Source organism: Gobio gobio, assembly GCF_949357685.1.
Source record: "Gobio gobio genome assembly, chromosome: 18".
In the NCBI taxonomy this organism is placed as follows: domain Eukaryota; kingdom Metazoa; phylum Chordata; class Actinopteri; order Cypriniformes; family Gobionidae; genus Gobio; species Gobio gobio.
In genome coordinates this window covers 36696623-36718032 of record NC_137111.1, presented here as the reverse complement: position 1 = coordinate 36718032, position 21410 = coordinate 36696623, and the positions used below count along the sequence as shown (strand labels likewise).

Below are 21410 nucleotides of genomic sequence, written 5' to 3'. Positions count from 1 at the left end.
TCCTACTTTTTGACTTTTCAGTCTGAGTTAAATCTCTTTTTTTGGCTCAATTTATCTGTAAAAGAAAACATGCCTAATAATTCTGCACACCTGAATATAAGTTGATTTTCATTTCCAGCCTTCATGAACAATTATATATCACTTATACATTATTAAATACTAAATCAATAGTAGTTATTAGGATTACTGTGGTTTGGAATTGGTCAAATGTGCCTGGAAAAAAAATATGATCAGAAAATCAACGTGCCTAATAATTCTGCACTCCCTGTATATATATATATGACTATACATTTTTTCATGAACCTAACCTATATTTATTGCAAATATTGTAAACACTATATCGTCCAGCTGTACTGTGTACATACCATAATCTCTGGCAGGTTCTGTAGTGTGGTTTTCAGCTGATCTGCAGGGGACAGTGTGTCTGGTAGGAACATGGCTCGGGACAGCAGCAGCAGAGATGTGGGGATGTGCTGATTGAGGTGAAGCTCCAACCACTGTCATGATCAGAAATGTGAAATGTATGATGAAGATGTATTACTGGGGAGTAATAATAATAATAGACAGAGATGTGGAGCATGTGTTACCTGTTTAAGCTGCTCTCTTAGTCTGTCCTCCGTCACACCCAGAGCTCTCATCCCTCTCACACGACATGCTGACTGCAGCTCGTTCACATTCAGACTGTCCACTCCCTCCTCTGCTATCAGCTGTCAATTACACACATGTGCAAAGAAATCAGCTAGGATTGAACTGATTTAGACATGCTAGCCGATATGATTGCTGATAATTGTTTTAATTTGCCTTAAACTAAACAACAAATACATAATGACATAAAAACATGTATTTTTATGGTGTTTTTTAATTCCTTTTTGAAGTTTCACAAATGTGGCCACTACGAGTTGTTGTTAAAAAAAAAAAAGTAATACACACTACTGTTCAATAAAAAAAAAAAAAAAAAAAAAAAGAATAATTATATTATATTATATTATATTATATTATATATATATATATATATATATATATATATATACACACACATTTAATCAGCAAGGATGCATTCAATTGTTCAAAAGAGACAAAGACATTTGTAAATGTAACAAAACATTTTTTTTTTACTTTTTAAAAACGTCTGTTTTTAACGTTGGTGAAAATAGGAAGCGTTTCTTGAGTAGCAAATCTGAAGGATCATGTGACACTGAAGACTGGAGAAATGACATTGCATCACAAGATTAAATTACATTTTAAAATAGTATTCAATCTAAATTGTAATATTTCACAATATTACTTTTTTTTACTGTATTTTTGATCTAATGGTAACAGGAAAAATCTTACCAACCTCAAATTTTTGAACCAAATAGAGTCCAGTATAATCTAACAAGGGTACCAGACAATTATGTCAAATGCATTCTATCAGTGCATTCATTGATTATATGATCGTTTATTTTAAATAAATGATTCATCTGTAAAAACTGACACACTGTAATTGATATAAATGAGCATCACAATGCAAAAGTATTTGACCCATCTAGACTAGGGTTAAAGCTACACTGTGTAACTTTTTTAGTCTATTCTTAGCTAAAAACACTTAGTTCTTTGAAAAATATATGTGCTCATTAATGTATATTTACTTCTTTCAAGTAATAAAGTATTCTCGTAAGTTTATAATATGCCATTGAAAATACATAAGGTAATGGGATCTAACGGTGGTCGCCATGTTGCCCCTCCATCTTGAAAGTACATTAGCCAAAGAGGGACATACCCGTAAATTCAAGCTTCGCCTTTTGCGTTTCACTCGATGGCACTGTACAAAATTCTCTGCCTCGCGAATGTGCGCGTCAACTTGTTCAGACTTGTCTGGTGCATGCGCAGAGAGTTTTCATCTCAGCTGCGTCCAGTAACAGAGTTATACGGAGTTTTCCTGGCTTGTTTATTCCTCAAAAGTCTGTTTTTCCTTGTGTGGTATTTCTGTGCGTTAATAACTCCGTAAGTAATAATAGTTATTGTCATTGTAACGTTAGATGTGTTTCAGAGTGTGTCATCGCGTAATTCAGTTGATGTCACCTCAGAAGTATTTTTGTGTCAACATACAAAAGCGTAATGCTCACCTATTTGAATAATCATTCAGTTATTTTGTTATCAACAATGTTTATTCGTTTTTAGAAAATATTTGCTTGTAATGTATGTTGACGGAAATATGTATCAGGTCTGATCGGCATTTTAACAATTGTTATACAGAGCGCACTGCAGTGCTAAAGTTAAAGCGCCGCACACACTTTTGTAACCGGACACCGCTTGTTAGCAGCAGCAGCGGCAGCTCCGCTCCTTTTAATGCAGCTGCATTTAGCACCTATATATGGTACAATAAGCTCTGGTTTACGGTTACATTATACAAATGTAACTTATAAGTATACTTATACAGTTCTGAACTGTGTATGTATATTTACCATCCTTATTTGTTCTCTCACAGAAACCACATTTATGTACATATCCACGCAAACCTGTTTATGCCTTGCAATTGGATGACTGAATAAACATTACTATCATCAAAGTTCACTCTGGATTAGCTGCAGTTCTTTCTAGCCGAATAATTAGGCCAGTTGAGTTCCAACCATCCCACTGCGCACAGAATATCCCACAGGCACCGTGTTGAATGTGGACGAGGTCGAACTGGAAGCCATATTAATCTTGGACTAATTCGGCCACCGTAGGAGTTGAAACGAAATCGGAATTGAGAAGAACAGAAACTAAAATTCACTGGATGGTCATATACCTTTTAACCGCTAGATGGGGGAAAATATCACACAGTGTAGCTTTAAGAATCGAAAATACTTAAGGTTAAGAATCTGATACTTGTTATAAAATAAAAATGTATTCCTCCTATCGATTCCTTTGTGTGCAGTTTAATATTATTTTAAACTATTCACGCGCAAGACCTGCGTTGTTTTCTGTGCTGCACACACATCCACAGTGCGCTCACAAAAAAAGTGATTTAAATTGTTTGTTTACATTTTAATTGTGCAAGACTCATTCGCTGTTTTCTGTGCAGTTTCTGTGCTCTGTTAAAATATCCTCGTACACACCGCCAGTTAAAACACATGTGTAACATTATATTGGATCTGTGCAGCTCTTAAAGTGACAACAGCCTAATATTGCTGCTGCCGCCTCTATAAAACTTTAATCAAAAAACAAAAGACAAAGAGAAAATTCACTCACTGTTTTTGACTCTGTAACTTTTGTAACTATATTTGTAATGTATACTGTATATTTTATTCATAAAGTGCAGTGTTATTTTACTTTTCATTACAGTTTCTGTACCAGAATACCTGAAAATCTCAAAACACTGTTTATTTCAATTGTATCTTTGTTCAATTGTATTTATTTGTGCGATTTCCAATTTATTATGTTTATAAGGGTTTAATTGTCTTTAATAATGCTTGAAATTCATATTAGTTAGGCTAGTTGTTTTTGCTATGATATTTTTAAACCATAGGCAAAAGTCGAAATTAGGAATCAGTAAGAATCGGAATCGACAAGCAGAATTGGAATCGGAATCGTTAAAATTCAAACGATACCCAACCCTAGTCTTGACACAACACAACTTTAGCTGAGCAAGGACAGGTTCTAACCTTGTCGTCTGCACGGATGGCTCTGAGTTTCATGATGAGCTGGAAGCGCAAGAAATTGTTGGTGCCAATGGACTGTAGCTCCAGCAGCTTGCACAGGGCCACCAGCTGCGGCCGTGTCAGATTATCTAAGGTCAGTTCATCCTCAAACAACTTAGAGAAACGTATGATCTGCTCATTACTGGGTCTCTCTCCTGAGTCACGGATCTGGAAGGGAATAGGGAGGGAAAGAGAGAGTTTGCAGCAAAAGAAGTTTGCATTCACAGTCTCATCTAAGAGCACTTCATAAGCATCACCACATGGGGGCGATACAGAGCTGAGTTTTGGATCACAGAAGAAGTGGAGTTGTTTTTAGGATGAGATCCGAGCATGTGTGACCATGATCTACCTTCTGAAAGAAAGTGGAGAACTCCTCGGTCACGTTGCCTTTAGCTGCCTTGTTTCTTAGTGCAATCTCCTCAATTGTGTCCTGCAAGAACTTGGCCATCTCTAACTTCACTCTCAGCTCCTTCTTCAGCCTTTCCTCCTGCAAAACACACACAGAGCATGAGAGCGAGATATGATATGATGCCACATAGGTTTGAGCAGCACATCAGCAATACAATTAAGGTCTTTAGGGTCTTTAAGGATTTTCACTCAAAAGGTCAGCATACCTTTATGGACTTTGTCTCAAAGGTGGACGGCAACATGTTTGGGAAAAGCTTCACTGCAATAGGAAGCAGAAACTCCATAAACGGAACGATGATAAAGACCAAAAAGGGCACAAGCCGGAACACATCTGCACACGTCCTCAGGAACTGCAATGAACATGAGACAATGCTGTTAGCAAAGGGCTGCTTAAGTGATGAAACATAATTATTGATCAATGGTGGCAAGTCTAACGTCTAGAACTAAAAATTAAGCAAAACCCCTAATGGTGCTTTTAATGACATGTTTGGGTATGATTCACCCCTCCTGCAAAAAAGTGAACAATTGACAGCTCTAAAACTTCATTTAAAACAAAACAGCTACAAAAATAATAATAAAACAAAATAAAGAATCATGGACAGATCTTAAACATGAATGAGAAGATGTCACCAGAGATCAACAAAGTCAAGCCTTCAGTGCATCCGCTCTGTATGTCAAGAACTGACTTCCTGCATCATGCATATATATAATAATTGATGAATTTAGAAAATGAGAGGTTAGATAAAGGAGCTTCAGCTTTATAAGAGGAGTCCCTTCTCTATTTATTCCACCTGTGTGTCAGCGGCCCTATAGGAAAGAATTTAAACCAGGCAGGCCTGAAAAGAGCCTTTGTGTTTGGCCCATTGACATGTATATCACCAAAGGCAGAGAGACAGAGAGCATGTGAGGGGGAGAGAAGAGGAAAACGGGGAGGCCTGGAGTGTGAAATATTCAGGGAAAGAGTGAGTGAAGATGGAGAAAGAGAGTGAGGGCATTCCAAAGGAAGAGGCTGGGAGAGAGCAGGACAGAGGGCTTGGGAAGGGGGTTGATGACTGACATCAAAAGCTAAAGGAACCCACGCTGAGCGAGGCCAGTTGTGAATAGGCAGGATTAAGGATGAAGCAGGTCAGAAGAATAGCAAGAGTGAGGTGCGACAGATGCTAGCTGAGGCAGAGGCATTAGCATACTTCGCAATTCTAATGTTGACAGAGCTAAAAAAAAATAAAGAAAACTTCAGTAAGCTCTTGACAACAACTAACCATGACTACCTAAACATGAGTATTACACTAGCTGTGGATGTTTTAAGATCAAATGCTGTGGAAAAACGATCTACCAAGGCTTTAGGAATGTGATTTTTTGCTTGTTTTAAAGGGTTAGTTGACCCAAAAATGAAAATTAGCCCATGGTTTACTCACCATTTACTCATATTTTTCTCACACAAGCGCATCGCTTCATTTCAGAAGGCCTTTATTAACCCCCCGGAGCTGTGTGGATATCTTTTATGATGGATAGATGCACTTTTATGAACTTCAAAACAGATCAGCCATTCACTGCCATTATAAAGCTTGGAAGAGCCAGGACTTTTAATTTAATTTAACTCAGATTGTATTCGTCTGAAAGAAGAATGTCATATACACCTAGGATGACTTGAGGGTGAGTAAATCATGGGCTAATTTTCATTTTTGGGTGAACTATCCCTTTAAGTTAGAAGATTTTTTTAATCCATAAATAATAGCATTTTAATTTTACATTTGCACTGTAAAATAATAATACGTTTCATAAATAACCATTTTTAATTTACATTACAGTATTACATATTAGTATACAACAGTAATGTGTATTATATTTTGTTTAATAGTTTAATTTTTAATCCACTAGCTCAACTTTACTATAGTAAACGCTACACAATGGCAAGTGGAAATACTAGTTTAGTTCAGCCATACATGTTTGAACTAGAAAAGAAGTGAAGAAGAAGTTGAGAAGAAGTGGACGAGTGAATTAAACAGGCTTGTCTACAAGTTGATGTATCAGAATTATGCGTTTTATATATTGCTCTCTACGTCAGACACATAATGGTAATTGATATGTTTAGCTTTTGGCTTGACTACGTTATCAAACAGCTAATAATGTGTTGCTAATGTTACACAAACCAGTCAGACAGCTGCCTTCTAAAAATCAGTATCCTTAGAAACTTTTGAACAACTTATGGTGATGATACATAGGGCAACTTTTTGAGCAATGTTGCTGGGTAATGTTGTCATCAATGGACAACCAGGTGAGACACAGGGCCCACGACCGATCTAAAGTATCCAGATTGAAATTTGTTGCCCATTAACAATGGGAAAGTGTAAAAGCCACATTGCTCAGCAACATTGCTCAAAAAGTTGCCCCATGTCTCATCTTTAGAGCAACAGTGGAAAAATGCTCATAGTTCATCATAACATCGTAATAACATAGTCATATCAACAGAAAAATATACCAGGATAACCTGCCTTCTCTTGAGACCCCCAGCTTCGCACCATAGTTAAAGGGTTAGTTCACCCAAAAATGAAAATTCTGTCATTAATTACTCACCCTCATGTCGTTCGACACCCGTAAGACCTCCGTTCGTCTTCGGAACACCAATGAAGATATTTTAGTTGAAATCTGATGGCTCTGAAAGGCCTCCATTGGCACAATGCACGGTTCACTGTCAAGACCCTTAAAAGGTACTAAAGACGTCGTTACAAAGTCCATCTCACTACAGTGGTTAAAAAAAAAAAAAAAAAAATAACGACTTATATAGTGATGACGATTTCAAAACACGGCCTCATGAAGCTTCGAAGCGTTATGAATCAGTGAGTCGAATCATGATTCGGATCGCGTGTCAAACCGCCAAACTGCTGAAATTTGGCGATCCAAACTGCTCATTCGACTCACTGATTCATAACGCTTCGAAGCTTCATGATGCCGTGTTTTGAAATCGTCATCACTATATAAGTCATTATTTAGGGTCATAAAGTTCATAAAGTTATTTTAGAACCACTGTAGTGAGATGGACTTTGTAACGACGTCTTTAGTACCTTTTAAGGGTCTTGAGAGTGAACCGTGCATTGTGCCAATGGAGGCCTTTCAGAGCCATTTACTAAAGATTTCAGACTTCAACTAAAATATCTTCATTTGTGTTCCGAAGACGAACGGAGGTCTTACTAATTAATGACAGAATTTTCATTTTTGGGTGAACTAACCCTTTAATGATATGCTAAAGCCCACCCCCACATTGACGGGATTGGTTACATGTTTGTGACGTAGACAACGAGGCAATTTCAAACCGCGTTTTTTGAGACTTCACTGCAGTTTTAAGGAGAAAATACTCAGCAATGGTGGTGATGAATTTGCACATGGTACTTAAAGCATATTAAAAACACCACAGACATATAAACAACTTTAAAAACTTGATTTTCACCACAGGGGGTCTTTAACTTATACTTTAAAAAGTATAAGCAATAATAGTAATACTTTCCAATGACCCCTTTAAAATGAGCTTGCAGCAAATGTTTTGAAAACATTTTCCAGAACACTAATTTTTTTGTAAGGGGTATTTATATCTCTGTGCCTTCATGTAATCATCATCAGAGCAAAACCAAACATCACTCCTTGATAATATTGCTATGACTATGGAGAAATTATAGGAGTAATGTAGTGGATAATGTTATGTCGGCCATTAATATCCTAGCAACCCAAGGACAGACAGTTTGTTCTGAGAGAATGAGAGGCAGAGCGACCTGTGACTCAAAGCCTGAGACATTTTCAGTATGTACTGACTTAGAATGCGATAGAGGCGGTTATAGATTGTATGCGTCATTAGAGTGTCAATTTACAACAGGCTGAGTCACGCAACCGTCGGAGAATTCGAGGCTGGGAAGGTATTAGCACTGTGCTAATGGAGACGACGTGTAACAAAACATGTGATAGCTGCAATCAGTTGTGTGCTTGAAACCTCAAATACATTACAGAAGAGCAGTAGCATGATCATTCTGAAATCATAATATGTTGATTTGATGCTCAAGAAAAATGTCTTATTATTATCAATGTTGAAAGCAGTTGTGCCACTTAATATTTTTGTAGAAACCGTGATACTTTAAGATTCTTTGATGAATAGAAATGTTAAAAGAACAGCATTTATTTGAAATAGAATTATTTCGTAACATTATAAACTCCTATATGGTCAATTCTGATTAATTTTATCTGTCCTTGCTGAATAAAAGTATAAATTCCAATTTAAAAAAAAAATCTAACTAACCAAAAACATTTGGATCATATTGACCCAGCAGTATAGGTAGAATGTTGATTTTTTTTCTTAAAATGTGAGCTGCTCTGCTCGCTGTGTAAAAAACATAGCTTTCGTAGTTTCTTACTGGCCCAAGTCAAAGTCCTTATATAGGTTTATTTTTTCCCACCTATTTTTCACCTAAGTTCAATAGCTTCCTAAAGGAAATAGCACCTAATGAACATAAAGGTAATGCACATGGCCTCAACTAACCTCACTATTACTTCTGTCCTATGGACAATATATCTCATGGGGACATCACTTTACTGGAGTCAGTCTGGGCTAGAGGGCAACTACGTGCCAACCCGAGCTGTATTGATCTATCAATCATTAAACTACACAGAAAGGTAGAGATGAAGAATAGGAAAAACATTAATCAGATTGAAGAAGGGAATAAAACTAAAACTGCACTTCGTTTCTGTCCATATAATTTTCTTTAAAATAATACTTCTAAGAGCACATCTAAATCTGCACCTAACTGTATCATCTAAAAATATATTAGTGTATTAGCCAGCTAGAGGTACCGGGACATCTACAGGCTTATAAAATGGTTGATTTGTTTTAATGGATGGATGGATGGGTACAATTTTTGGATGGATGGTTGAATTTCTAAACATTATTTAATCTTATTCAAGTGTTGTTAAATTGGACCCAAAAGGGTCTTTATCTTAAAGGCATAATTCATCCAAAAATGAAATTTCTGTCATCATTTACTCACCCTCATGTTGTTCCTAACGTTAGGAATAGTATTTTAGCCTTTAGTTAATTAACACTGTTATTTTTATTTCTTATACATGGTATTTTTATTTTTTATGCATATGTTGTAATTATTCTATCACTATTTTAATACCTTTTCTATGTAAAGCACTTTGAATTACCATTGTGTATGAAATGTGATTTATAAATAAACTTGCCTTGCCTTGGCTGCCACAAATGAAGACATTTTTAATAAAATCTGAGAGCTTTCTGTCAATCCATTGACAGCTACACAACTACCACTTTGATGCTTCAAAAAGTTAATAAAGAAATCGTAAAAAATGAGCGGTTTAGTCCCAATTTCTGCAGAGACCCGATCACTTTATATGATGAACCGATTAAATGCAGGCTTTTATTCACATATAAACATTGATAAGTGAACATAAACAGAAGCTCAACCTGCTTGATGCACGAGAACAAACGTCATTGGTTCTTGCTGAAGCTCAAACGTGCTGCGTAACACATGAGATTAATAAACCTCATTGGTTCTCGCATGACAAACGAACATGCCTGAGCTTTCCGTGTACCATATCTGATGTGTGAGTTGATGAATGTTTATATGTGAATAAAAGTAAACTAAATTGAATCTGTTCATCATATAAAGTGATCGGGTCTCCAGAAAATTTGGACTGAACCTCTCATTTCATATGGATTAGTTTTACGACCGCTTTATGACCTTTTTGTTGCATGAAAGTGGTAGTTGCACAGACTGTCAATGGAGGGACAGAAACTAAAATCTTAGAGGATTGGAATGACAGGTGAGTAAATGATGACAGAATTTTCATTTGGGTGAACTATCTCTTTAAAAGGGCTCAGGAATCAGAAGTCATGTGAGCTGGTTAGAATGTCTTCAGCTTCCTCTAGCCTCTAGACTTACAGAATACCTCTAATGACTTTTCCCTGAAGACTCAGCAGGGCACTAATTTAAATCATTAAGCTATAGAAGAGATCTAGTCAGGCTTTATAGGACTGGGATTAAACTACGGAAGAATTCTATCCTTCATCTCCAAATCCTACTATATACGACTTAATTACATTAAGGGTTAATTACATTAACTGGGTTAAATCCATAGGTCAAATGACAGACAAACCATTTAAATTAAACAGAGAAAAACTACATAAGCAATGACAGGTCAAAGACAGTTATGTGTACAGGCATTACTCAAGCCCAGGGCCCAAGTTCCATGTATTTCTATTAAATAATTATAGACTTCAATTTGAACCCATTCATATGCAGGCAGGAAGTTTCATCGCAAATACTAGCATTTTGTAAATCAGCAAACATTGCCAACTTGTAGAGTACTGCAGTTAAGGACAAAGGTGACTGATGTGATGTCTACTTTATAATTACCAAATCTCAAGCACTTGTCATGGACTCTTTGTTAAGGATAAGATTTGGTGGTCTTGGGCCTCAAGCTCAACTTTGTATAAATGTTGGCAGTTGTAATCTGATTGGCTATCTGCTACGCAACTTCAAGGAGTCAGGGTACAGCTATTATCTTATACATATTGGCGCGGAGGGATAGTGATTGCGAAGGTTCAATCCTATCAACTCAGTTATCCAATGCCTATATTTAAGACACTCTTTTTTATGAGTTGATTAAATTGAATTACACATTAGAATCAGTGGTAACCCCTTAAAAATCCTTGTTTGATTATGTATATACCTGTCTCCTCTCTCTGCGTGACAGAATGTGTCCGTGCAGCACCCTCCAGAGCATCCGCACAGCGATGGTCGTGTCAATCCACAATAAGCGGAACCCGTGATAATAGTGCTTCACTTCATCAATCACGCGTTGACGTATTGTCCTTCGCACAGGTTCGGCATCCACTGTCGGACTGTACACCGGTCCTCCCTCTTCAAGCTTTTTATTCCGATCTTTCAGTGTACGCAAAGAACGCTCTACCTTTGAATCATCATGGAGACGGCCTGTAGTATGTACCCACCGGACTGGGGTATTCTGTGGCCAGGCTAGCGTCCTGGTATATGTGGAGTGGGTGTGCACAGGCAGGGCAGGGTCAGGTACAAAGATGGCACAGTAAAGGCGAGGTGACCTGGACAAGCGGTGCTGAAGCCCTGATGAATTGTCAAGGTACAGGATAGATGATGCATGAGGCCACATGCTGCTTCCAAGAACACCATGACTGCTAAAAAAACAGACATCATGCATCAGTCTAAACAATCTTTAAATAAGAAAAAAAGAACACAGTACGGTTGCAAATGTAATATTGATTTCATAAAGGTTCAATAAATAATAAGTTAACATTTTAGACAAAAAATTCAGTTACCACATTTCCTAGTGAGACAAAGTGATACTGTGTTACTAAATGAATCCATATTTTGAACAAATCAGTTTATTGAATGATTCAACAACCGAATTAATCAGTTGAATGTAATTGTCTGAATGAATGATTCGATTACTTGACTTGCTGCCACCTCCTAGCGGACTGAATTTCATATTTAAAGTATCATTTAATTTTTTTTTTGATAATTACATAATTTAAAAAAAATTGTATTACATGTATATTTTAAAATATTTCATTATTTTTGTCTTTTTTTCTTTATTATGACCACCACCAAAAAACAATATTATTACATATATTTTAAATTAGAAATCAAAAACATGCTCATTATAGAAAGGTGTATCCAATCCGTTGTATGTAAAAGAAATCACTTTTTTTTTTTTTTACAAATAGATCAGGACCAAAATAAGCATAATGTCACTGACCCAGATACAATTTAATGTTCAGTTCCATTTACCTGTTTGTGGCTAACCGCAGTGCAGTGCAGTTAAAGCATACGCCTTCTGACAACTTTCCTGAAAAAGAGTCAGAAAAAACATCAGATATCATAAATATATCACGCAGTACACATATGAGACCACTATAAAAAAGGATGGACCCACAAAGTAATGTTACATAGCTCCATGAACACCATGCACAAACATCTGAAGCAACAAACCAGTGTCCTTAGCTTGCTCTTGTAATATGGGTGTTTATTCATGGTAAGATGATATGATATAACATAAGAGGGTCATAGAGAGTGCTAGAGGCTACATGCCAGCACAGGATCACGGAAAAGGACAGAGAAAATACTTGGTATCATGCCACTAGTACTGCACGCAGAGCCGGGGGGAAAATATCACAACTGCCAATTAATAGAAACGACACACAAATGAAGGTGTGTAAGGTCCCAGGTGTGTATTGTATCAGAAACAGAGCACCTAATATTTTGTTGGTCCCCCTTTTGCTGCCAAAACAGCCCTGACCCATCAAGGCATGGACTCCACTAGACCCCTGAAGGTGTGCTGTGGTATCTGGCACCAAGAAGTTAGCAGCAGATCCTTTAAGTCCTGTAAGTTGCGAGGTGGGGCCTCCATGTATCGAACTTGGTTGTTCAGCACATCCCACAGATGCTCGATTGGATTGAGCTCTGGGGGTTTTGGAGGCCAAGTCAACACCTCAAACTCATTATTGTGCTCCTCAAACCATTCCTAAACCATTTTTGCTTAGTGGCAAGGCGCATTATCCTGCTGAAAGAGGCCACGGTACACGGTTTCCATGAAAGGGTGTACATGGTCTGCAACAATGCTTACTTAGGTACTAGGTGATACATGTAATGTAACATCCACATGGATGGCAAGACCCAAGGTTTCCCAGCACAACATTGCCCAGAGCATCACACTGTCTCCGCCAGCCTGCCTACTTCCCATAGTGCATCCTGGTGCCATGTGTTCCCCAGGTAAGTGGCACACATGCACCCGGCCATCCACGTGATATAAAAGCAAATGTGATCCATCAGACCAGGCCATCTTCTTCCTTTGCTCCGTGGCCCAGTTCTGATGCTCACATGCCCACTGTTGGTGCTTTTGGTGGTGGACAGGGGTCAGCATGGGCACCCTAACTGGTCTCCGGCTATGCAGCCCCATGCGCAACAAACTGCGATGCACTGTGTATTCTGACACCTTTCTATAAGAACCAGCATTAACTCCTTGAGAAATTTGAGCTACAGAAGCTCATCTGTTTGATCGGACCACACGGGCCAGCCTTTGCTTCCCACATGCATCAATGAGCTTTTGCCGCCAATGACCCTGTCGCCAGTTCACCACTGTTCATTCCTTTGACCACTTTTGATAGATACTGACCACTGCAGACTGGGAACACCCCACAGAAGTTGCAGTTTTGGAGATGCTCTGACCCAGTCGTCTAGCCATCACAATTTGGCCTTTGTCAAAATCTCTCAAATCCTTACGCCCATTTTTTCTGCTTCTAACACATGAACTTTGAGGACAATGTTCACTTTCTGCCTAATATATCCCATCCACTAACAGTTGCCGTGATGAAGAGATAATCAGTGTTATTCACTTCACCTCTCAGTGGTCATAATGATCGGTGTTATATAAAAGGAGAAAGAGGGTAAAGTCTTTAAAAACCACCGAACTTGAAGTGAAGGGAATTGCATTGTGGGAGTGGATTGCTTGAAATTTGAAACCAATGCCAAATCCATATTTTGCACTGATTTTGGATTATATATCTACATAATTGTTATTAACACAGTAAAAAAAAATGTGTTAAACACAGGGCTAAAAGTGCTATATTACAACTATAATTATCAAATAGCTATTTAATCCACTGTTCCTTTTTAACCAACCCATTTTCTGTTGAAAGCATACTCAATTCACCTGTTCACCTGAGATACAAAATAGATTATGACCCTCCCTCTTGCAGCAAGACTTGGATGTGCCAAGATAAGCCGTCAGATCAATGTCACATTTAAACCTAATCACCATTTACAGATCAAATCACAATGAAATATGTCTATTCAAAGACCTAAACCAGATACAATTTCTGCTTACTGTGCACTTTATCCTATCCCAGTTTAAAAAGCAGAGACAGTTGGTTGAGTTTACAAACAGTTTCAGTCAGGTGTGTTGCGCCAGGTTTGATGTGAGTGATACAAAACGGCATTAGTTCTTGCAGGTCTCCAAGAGCGATGTGTTAAGTTTAAATATGTGGAAGTTCAAATGAGATTTGATAGATATTACATTCTTGGATGAACCTCTTTAAAAGGGAAAAGTGAAGGAGTGGACCATATCTGCAGGATGTCCTTCTACTTACTGTAAATATAACTTCAGGAAACTCCCTTATCTGGAGTAAGCCAGTAAAGCTATTCTCACCCATTCTGTCTGTATCCCACACATGCACATAAGCATACTGTTTCCCTTTCCCTGAAATACAGCAATTCATCAAACCTGACTTCCGCCTGAACCATTTTCTTCTCCAGTAGACTAGGTAATCTCTGTTACATATACTTATGGTCTCATGATTCTCTGACTTATCCACTCCTAGACAAAAGGAGGAGGCTAGACTCCATAATTAATCCATTCTCATCCCACTTTCCTTCAGACATATGGCTGTAGGACCTTTGGCCCAATGCCCCGGTGAAGCCTAATCCTGGTCTTGCTCGCCACAATGTTTGTTGGACATGTAAGACACATGGTCCAGTGCCCCTGGTACAACCTAATCCTATTGAAGCCAGGATGTTCGTATGGAAGAATAAATGCTTTCTGTCTACTTTCTCTCTCTATATTTAGCTCTATAGGATATCTGGCCTCACATCTCAAAGTCAGCCAACTGCTGGCTGAAGGCCTGGGATCTCTATCCGCTCGTAAGTCTGCTTCTATTTGCATAGACAACCAAGTTCTCTGAATAGTATATGCTCTTAAAGACAAAGATTTTAAAACAGAGATCTTGCAGTGATGCCATAAAAGAACCGTTTTTGTTCCACAAAGATCCTTTCAGTGAACAGTACTTAAAGAACATTTCGTGAAGAACCTTTTAATAATCTAAAGAACACTTTTCCCACTATAAAGAACCTTTTTGTGCAGTGGAAAGTTTTCACTAATGTTTAAGGTTCTTCGTGGAAACCTATGCTAATAAAGAACCTTTATTTTTAAGAATGTAAAATAGAATAGAATAGAATACAGTCAGAGAATCAAGGGAAAATAAATGACCACAGCCTGCATATAATGATGATGTGTTGAAGGAACCTGAACTTAGAGAGCTGTAAAGGATCATGGGTGTTGGCTAAGTTCCTTTAAGGGTGGAGAAAATAAAAAACTAACACAACTTTGTGGTCACAAATCATCCTTTATGTTGTAGGTTTCTGGAAACAACTTTTTTGCAACAGATTCAAGGTGTGTCTGTTCACGTCTGTAAAATGTTTTCATTCCGCATACTGCTTCAAAGATTTAGATATGCCTTTTAAGGAGTAGTTGGTTAAAATGTACAGGGTGTAGTTTTTTAATGTTAAAATGCTTTTTTAGTATCCTTGCTTTATGTGTAAAGTCAACTACAACTTTCCTAGAGGATGTAAACAATGTACCGCTTTCACAACATTGCTCTGTTTGTTCGAGCAATCCAACCAAGGTGTTCCATAATGCTATCTGTTAACATTCCCATTCAATTCAACAGCAGAAACCTTCTTGGCTCATGTGCAATTAATTCTGGGCAGAACATCTGAGCTGTAAATGACATGTGACTAATCAATCTTGAGCCACAGGAAAATTACATCTTTATACACTGAATGGCTGAAGGCACCACAAGAACACGCTACAGCACTAAACTCTTTACAAGTGATGCCAAAAGGCAACCGGCAGGGAACAATATTTATAAAACTATATAAACTTCAATATAATTAAATACTTATGTTGCCAAACACTTTGCAGGGCTCAGGGGGCTGTCTATCCCTTATGAAACCAACTCACTGATAGTGTCTGACTCCGTCAGCATTCAGAGCTGTCGTTTTGTGAGAAGGTCTTATCAGAAGCAGCAGTCCCTCTGAGAGTGTGATAAACCAGCTAGAGTGGAACTTACCACGTCCTACAGATGTACCTCATTTATGTCTGGAAACAAGGGCAAGACTTGAAAGTGAATAATCATAATCTCTATACAAATTAACAAACATACAGGGATCCATTGACTCCCTGAGCCTATAGACTGTATATAACCGAAGTGCATAAACCCTTGATTGCTGTTCACAGGGCACATCAGGTGTCGTTCTCTCTCGTGTTGGTTCCATGTGCCAAGTCACAGTCTGTGCTGGTATATTTAACCAGCTTGGGTAGAAGCCTGTGGATTGAGCTAATGTCCTGATAAGAAAACCCCATCTCTGGCAAGAGACAATGTAGGTTAAGACTTCACTACAAATGTATCTGAGTGAACTGTTTTTTGGCTGTTAACATTGATGCAACGAACTAAATATTCAAACATTTCTGCCATTTTTCTAATCTTTTAAGTCAGTGTTGTCATGCTTATTGGCAGGTTGAGCTTTTTTACAATGATAATCTACTTTATCAATCCAAAGGCTCAATGTCATGAAAGCTATTAATGGTAGCATTTGTTTACCTAACAATGCATATCCAGATCAGACCTCTACTTTATAGGCAGCCATGCAGAGATGTGGTTAATCATTTGTCAGACTAGCTACAAGAAAGAAAGTCCACACATGGCAGTTACTGAGGTTTCTCAGGAAGCACTTCAAGTATATTTTGAAATCAATTACAGATTGTGGCAGCAACTCTGTGGTTGAGAAACCAGGCAAAAGAGCATTTGTTTTATTTCATTTAGACAAGGTATGATGCCGTAGCCACTCGCTTCAGCTGCAAGGTTCAGAGATTTGTGGTTGTATTGCCATTTAATTGTGATGTAATTTTCAACATTTATTTAAAGAAATCTGTGAATAGTATGACTGAATTTTCCCATTAAGTCTAAAATAGATGAATAGATTTATCAAGGTTGCATTAAACATTTTGAATAGGCTTCGATTTGTAATTTAATGATTTGAGGTATTCTTATTGTTATATCGAGATATGACAAATGTCTAATCAGGGAAATTAAAATAAATAAAAGTGATGGATTTTGAAGAATGAAGAGTCGCTAAACTTCAGGTTTTGCAATTTGGTTCAACTACATTTGGTTCAAAAACAGATTGTATTCTTCAGATTCACTATTAGAGTGTTTATGTCTCTGTGGAAAGAATAGCTTTATGTTTATCTGCCATTATGTGGAATGTGCACAGTTTGAGTTTGAGGCAAAAGCAGCATTATTTCACAGAAACACAAGAAACTAGTGATGGTTTCTTTTGTGAATAGTTGTGCTGTTGTTGTTTTTTTTAACCAAATTGTTCCCATTTATTTTTTATGGATTGACTTATATTCTATGTTCACTGACACCTGACTGCTCTTCTGTCTTTAAAACATAAGAACCGGTTACCAAATAGATGCAGGCCAGAGAGCTCTAAAAAGGGGAGGAGAACTCTAAAAAGACTAATTGGTGGTGAATTTGTACTAATTTGTATACTGTCGTATGATCTGCTAACTGACATTTAGCCAAGATTTAGGCTTTAGATTTGGACCTTTTTTTTTTTTAATTTGTAAGTTAATTCGATAACACATCACATTGTTTTCTCAATAAACGGTGTTGGGTGACTCTATAGCCCCTTTCACACATACAGTTTTTACTGATACATTACCAGTAAATTATCATTTAGAGATCCTGTGTGAACAGGACCTTTTCAAAAATATTGCTAAATTCATTCTGGCAATTTTCCAGTACGATAAGATTTAACATTACCAGTAAATTATCAGTCTGATGCTGTGTGCGCACAAAGAATAGGATTTTTGGTCTGAGCAATTGAGCATGTACGAGGTCAGAACGCGCTAACATAAGAAGTTTTCTTTGGGCATATCAAAGTTCTTTCTGAGCTGTTTACAGTAAGCTTTGCTACTTTTTATTGCTTCATTTGTCTTGCATTCAAGACCCTGTCTTCTTTTCAATTCATCAGCACTCTGCAGTTACTATTGCATACTATTATAAAAACAACAGCAAAAGTAATTCCCAGGGATTGACATCAACATTGTTATGCCTGCACAAATTTTTGTGAACAGAATTAATTCAAAAGATTGAATTAAAATAGCAACCATTGACCAGAGCAATCAATGTAGGCTATAGACCTACTTCAAATCCATTTAAAAAGATTTGTTCACTTCTTTCTTCTTCAGACTTTCTTCTTTCTGATGACTACAATCAGAGTTGTATTAATAAATATCCTGACGCTTCCAAGCATTATAATGGCAGGGACGGGGTCCATTGAGTTTGAAGCCCAAAGAAGTGCATCCATCCATTCTAAACGTACTCCACACAGCTCCTGGGGGTTAATAAAAGCCTTCTGAAGCTAATTGGTCGAGTTTTGTAAGAAAAATATCCATATTTAAAACGTTATAAATTAAAATATCTAGCTTCCGCCAGACCACCTTTCATATTCAACTTACGCAGAAATAGTAATGACTCTCGCAGTTCAAAATGCTTGTTACGCTATTTTAGTAAGTTGAAAATGGAAGGCGCTCAGGCAGAAGCTAGATATTTTACTTTATAAAGTTATAAATATGATTTTTTTTCTTACACAAACGCTTCGCTTTAGAAAGCCTTCATTAACCCCCCAGAGCCGTGTGGAGTACATTTATGATGGATGGACACACTTTTTTGAGCTTCAAACTCAATGGACTCCATCACTGCCATTATAAAACTTGGAAGCGTCAGGATATTTATAAATAAATCTCTGATTGTGGTTATCAGAAAGAAGAAAGTCATATACACCTAAGATGACTTGAGGGTGAGTGAATCATTGGATAATTTTCATTTTAAAGAGAACTAATCCTTTAACTTCAAGTCAGTAATGTCAAGCTATGAAGAGCAGATGTCATTATATTGTTTATAGGAATAATGCTTTATATGAATTAAAAAAAATATATAGAAGCGTCTGCCAAATGCATAAATGTATATGCATGACAGGTCGATAATAAGGAAGCAGTCATTGCAGTCTGCGTCAAACGGAGGAGGAGCCTGTCCTCAAATAACCTCCAGGACACACAAGGCTACAAGCTCCTGTTCTCCACACTCTAAAAAAAAAGGCTCGTAATCATAGGGGAACCTTTTTTAGTGCTATATAGCACCAATTTTGGTGCTTCAGTGGTTCTTCAGCGGTTCTTCAGAGGTGCTATTTAGCACCTTAGTCAAAGAACCGGTGAAGAACCTCTGAAGAACCACTGAAGAACCACTGAAGCACCAAAATTGGTGCTATATAGCACTAAAAAAGGTTCCCCTATGATTACGAGCCAAGAACCATTTTTGGTGCAATATAGAACCTTTTTTTTTTTAGAGTGCAGTAGCCTGGGCAAAATATATGGCTCTAAAATGATACACAGTCGCATTACATATAAATGACGACATAAAATGACACGTGTCTGCTTTCAGGCATTAAATGATATCTCTTCTTTCTGTTAATCGCATTGACGTTGTCAGACTGGGGCTACACCTGCAAATAACATACTGGTGTTCATTCATGTAAATGCAGGGTCTTCCTTTAAAAAAAAGAAAGAAACGCAAACGTTTCTTCAAAAGTGTGGAAACGACTCGAGTGTTGACCTTAACAATGAGAAGATAAACCAGCCCGCGGTCAACAACGGTTACAGCCCTGTTATTTTCCAGAATAGACTTACAGTAACAGAGCATGATGATGACACAAAAGCGCAAGCACGTGTGACACCGACACATACGCACTGGGTTTCAGTGAGCCTCCATTATCTGGAGGCATCCCTTATACATTCAGCACATGAAAACGTTTAAGTCGGAGGGTTCTCGGTGATTATGACTGCTTCAATCTGTGAGGCTAGACAAGTTAGCCTGTTAGCTAATCATTTAAGCCTCTCATTTCCCCATAATCTTGAGAGACAGGCTTGCGAGCTAAACTTTCTGACTTCAGTGTAAGGATGAAAATCTTTTCACACATGACATTTGCAGTGTACATAAAATGGATGGAAATATCCGGAATGAATAACAGTAAATTAATGAGTACAATATTAAAGTTTCGAGGCCTTTTCGGTTTTGCTATACATAAAACAAAACTGGTTACTGTACGCCTGTATCAGTTCTGCATGACGCACATTTGACAGTTCATAAAGCTCGCTGCGTTTTTCAAAATAAAAAGGCAGAATTACAATTACCCATTTAAATCGTGTTCAACACAATACATTTAACCACATACTGATCTCTCTCGCTTGTATTTAAGGGGGGGGGGGACAACATTACCTTTTCGGAATTCGTTCTTTATTGACCTAGATGTTTTCAGCAACGGAGTCCGAGACCTGGTGAGCAAAATCGATGCCATTCTGTTCCCGTCTGTATGAAAAGGCGCTGAGTGGACGAACTGAGATAATACGATGACGGTTTATGAACTATCCACAGAAGTCATAGTCCCAAACTCTTGGCTCATGTCCTTGCTTGTGCCCTCCTCGGTGATTCAAGCGATGAGTTTGCAAGCGCTCGGCATTTGCTTCCGTGTTCCTGTGGCTCGAGCTCGGCCAGCAGGGGGCGTGTTGCAGTTGCTGTCTATGAAGGTGAGGTGACAGGACTGACCGAGAAGAAACGACGAAGCGCTGCGAGCGGGGACATCACCCCAAATCATGTCTGGAAAAAAATAGACTCGAAAATAAATGATGCTGTTAACAATTATTATGTTGTTTAGAGTTCAGATATTCGTAAAAAGAGAAACAGGAATTAAATGAGTTGTACTGCTTTTGAAGCGGCAATCATTTCAATGGTTTGTGAACCCTGGCCAATGAGGTCTATGATACGGGCCTTGGCGCCATTGTTGCCAGATCTCACTAGAAAAATAAGAAAACTGGTCTGATAAAATACGCTCCAAACACCTCATTAAAATGAGTATAAATAAGTGACCTCTGTTTTTGTGTGCTTCATTGTTTTATTCTTGCATTAATATACATAAACATTGCATTTGTCCATAGTTGTACATTTAAAAAAAATAATTAAATGTTTCAAATACAGCATATATAAACAACAGGTCGACCAGAGCTGGGAATTGGACAGCTGCTATTACTTTACGTGCTACAGGGGAAAGCACTACCAACGTACGCGTGCGCATTTTGAAAATAAGCGCAAAAACGCAACCCGCAAGTGTCTAGATTTGATAAATCAACGAGCGGAAAACGTAGTTTATAATAAGCGGACATGGCAACACAGTCTGGCGCGCTTATTTCAGGTTGCCAGACCCTCCTGTAAAGTGTGCACATCGACCATGCGCTCACCTCTTATCAACTGATAAATAAAACATGTTTAAAGCGTAAAGTACACATTTCACTAGTGTTTAATCTTCTACCTACAATTACAAATAATACATGCAAAATTATTATCTTTAT

General features: G+C 37.8%; 1 protein-coding gene across 10 annotated transcripts in view; it reads right to left on the bottom strand.

The window, feature by feature from the left end:
• letm1 (leucine zipper-EF-hand containing transmembrane protein 1) overlaps positions 1-20560 on the bottom strand; it is a 31267-nt gene extending 10707 nt beyond the window's left edge. For 4 of the 10 annotated variants that reach the window (XM_079843218.1, XM_079843212.1, XM_079843215.1 and 1 more), the window contains exons 1-8: positions 20284-20560; positions 11897-11954; positions 10803-11283; positions 4277-4420; positions 4012-4149; positions 3627-3830; positions 588-707; positions 366-497 (exon numbers count right to left, since the gene is read on the bottom strand). In XM_079843218.1, coding sequence (XP_079699344.1) covers positions 366-497; positions 588-707; positions 3627-3830; positions 4012-4149; positions 4277-4420; positions 10803-11283; positions 11897-11954; positions 20284-20362 — 1356 coding nt within the window. In that variant the 5' untranslated portion in view covers positions 20363-20560. The remainder of the gene's footprint in view (positions 1-365; positions 498-587; positions 708-3626; positions 3831-4011; positions 4150-4276; positions 4421-10802; positions 11284-11896; positions 11955-20283) is intronic. The other 6 variants (XM_079843209.1, XM_079843213.1, XM_079843216.1 and 3 more) reach the window with 2 other exon arrangements.
• Positions 20561-21410: the final 850 nt, after the last annotated feature.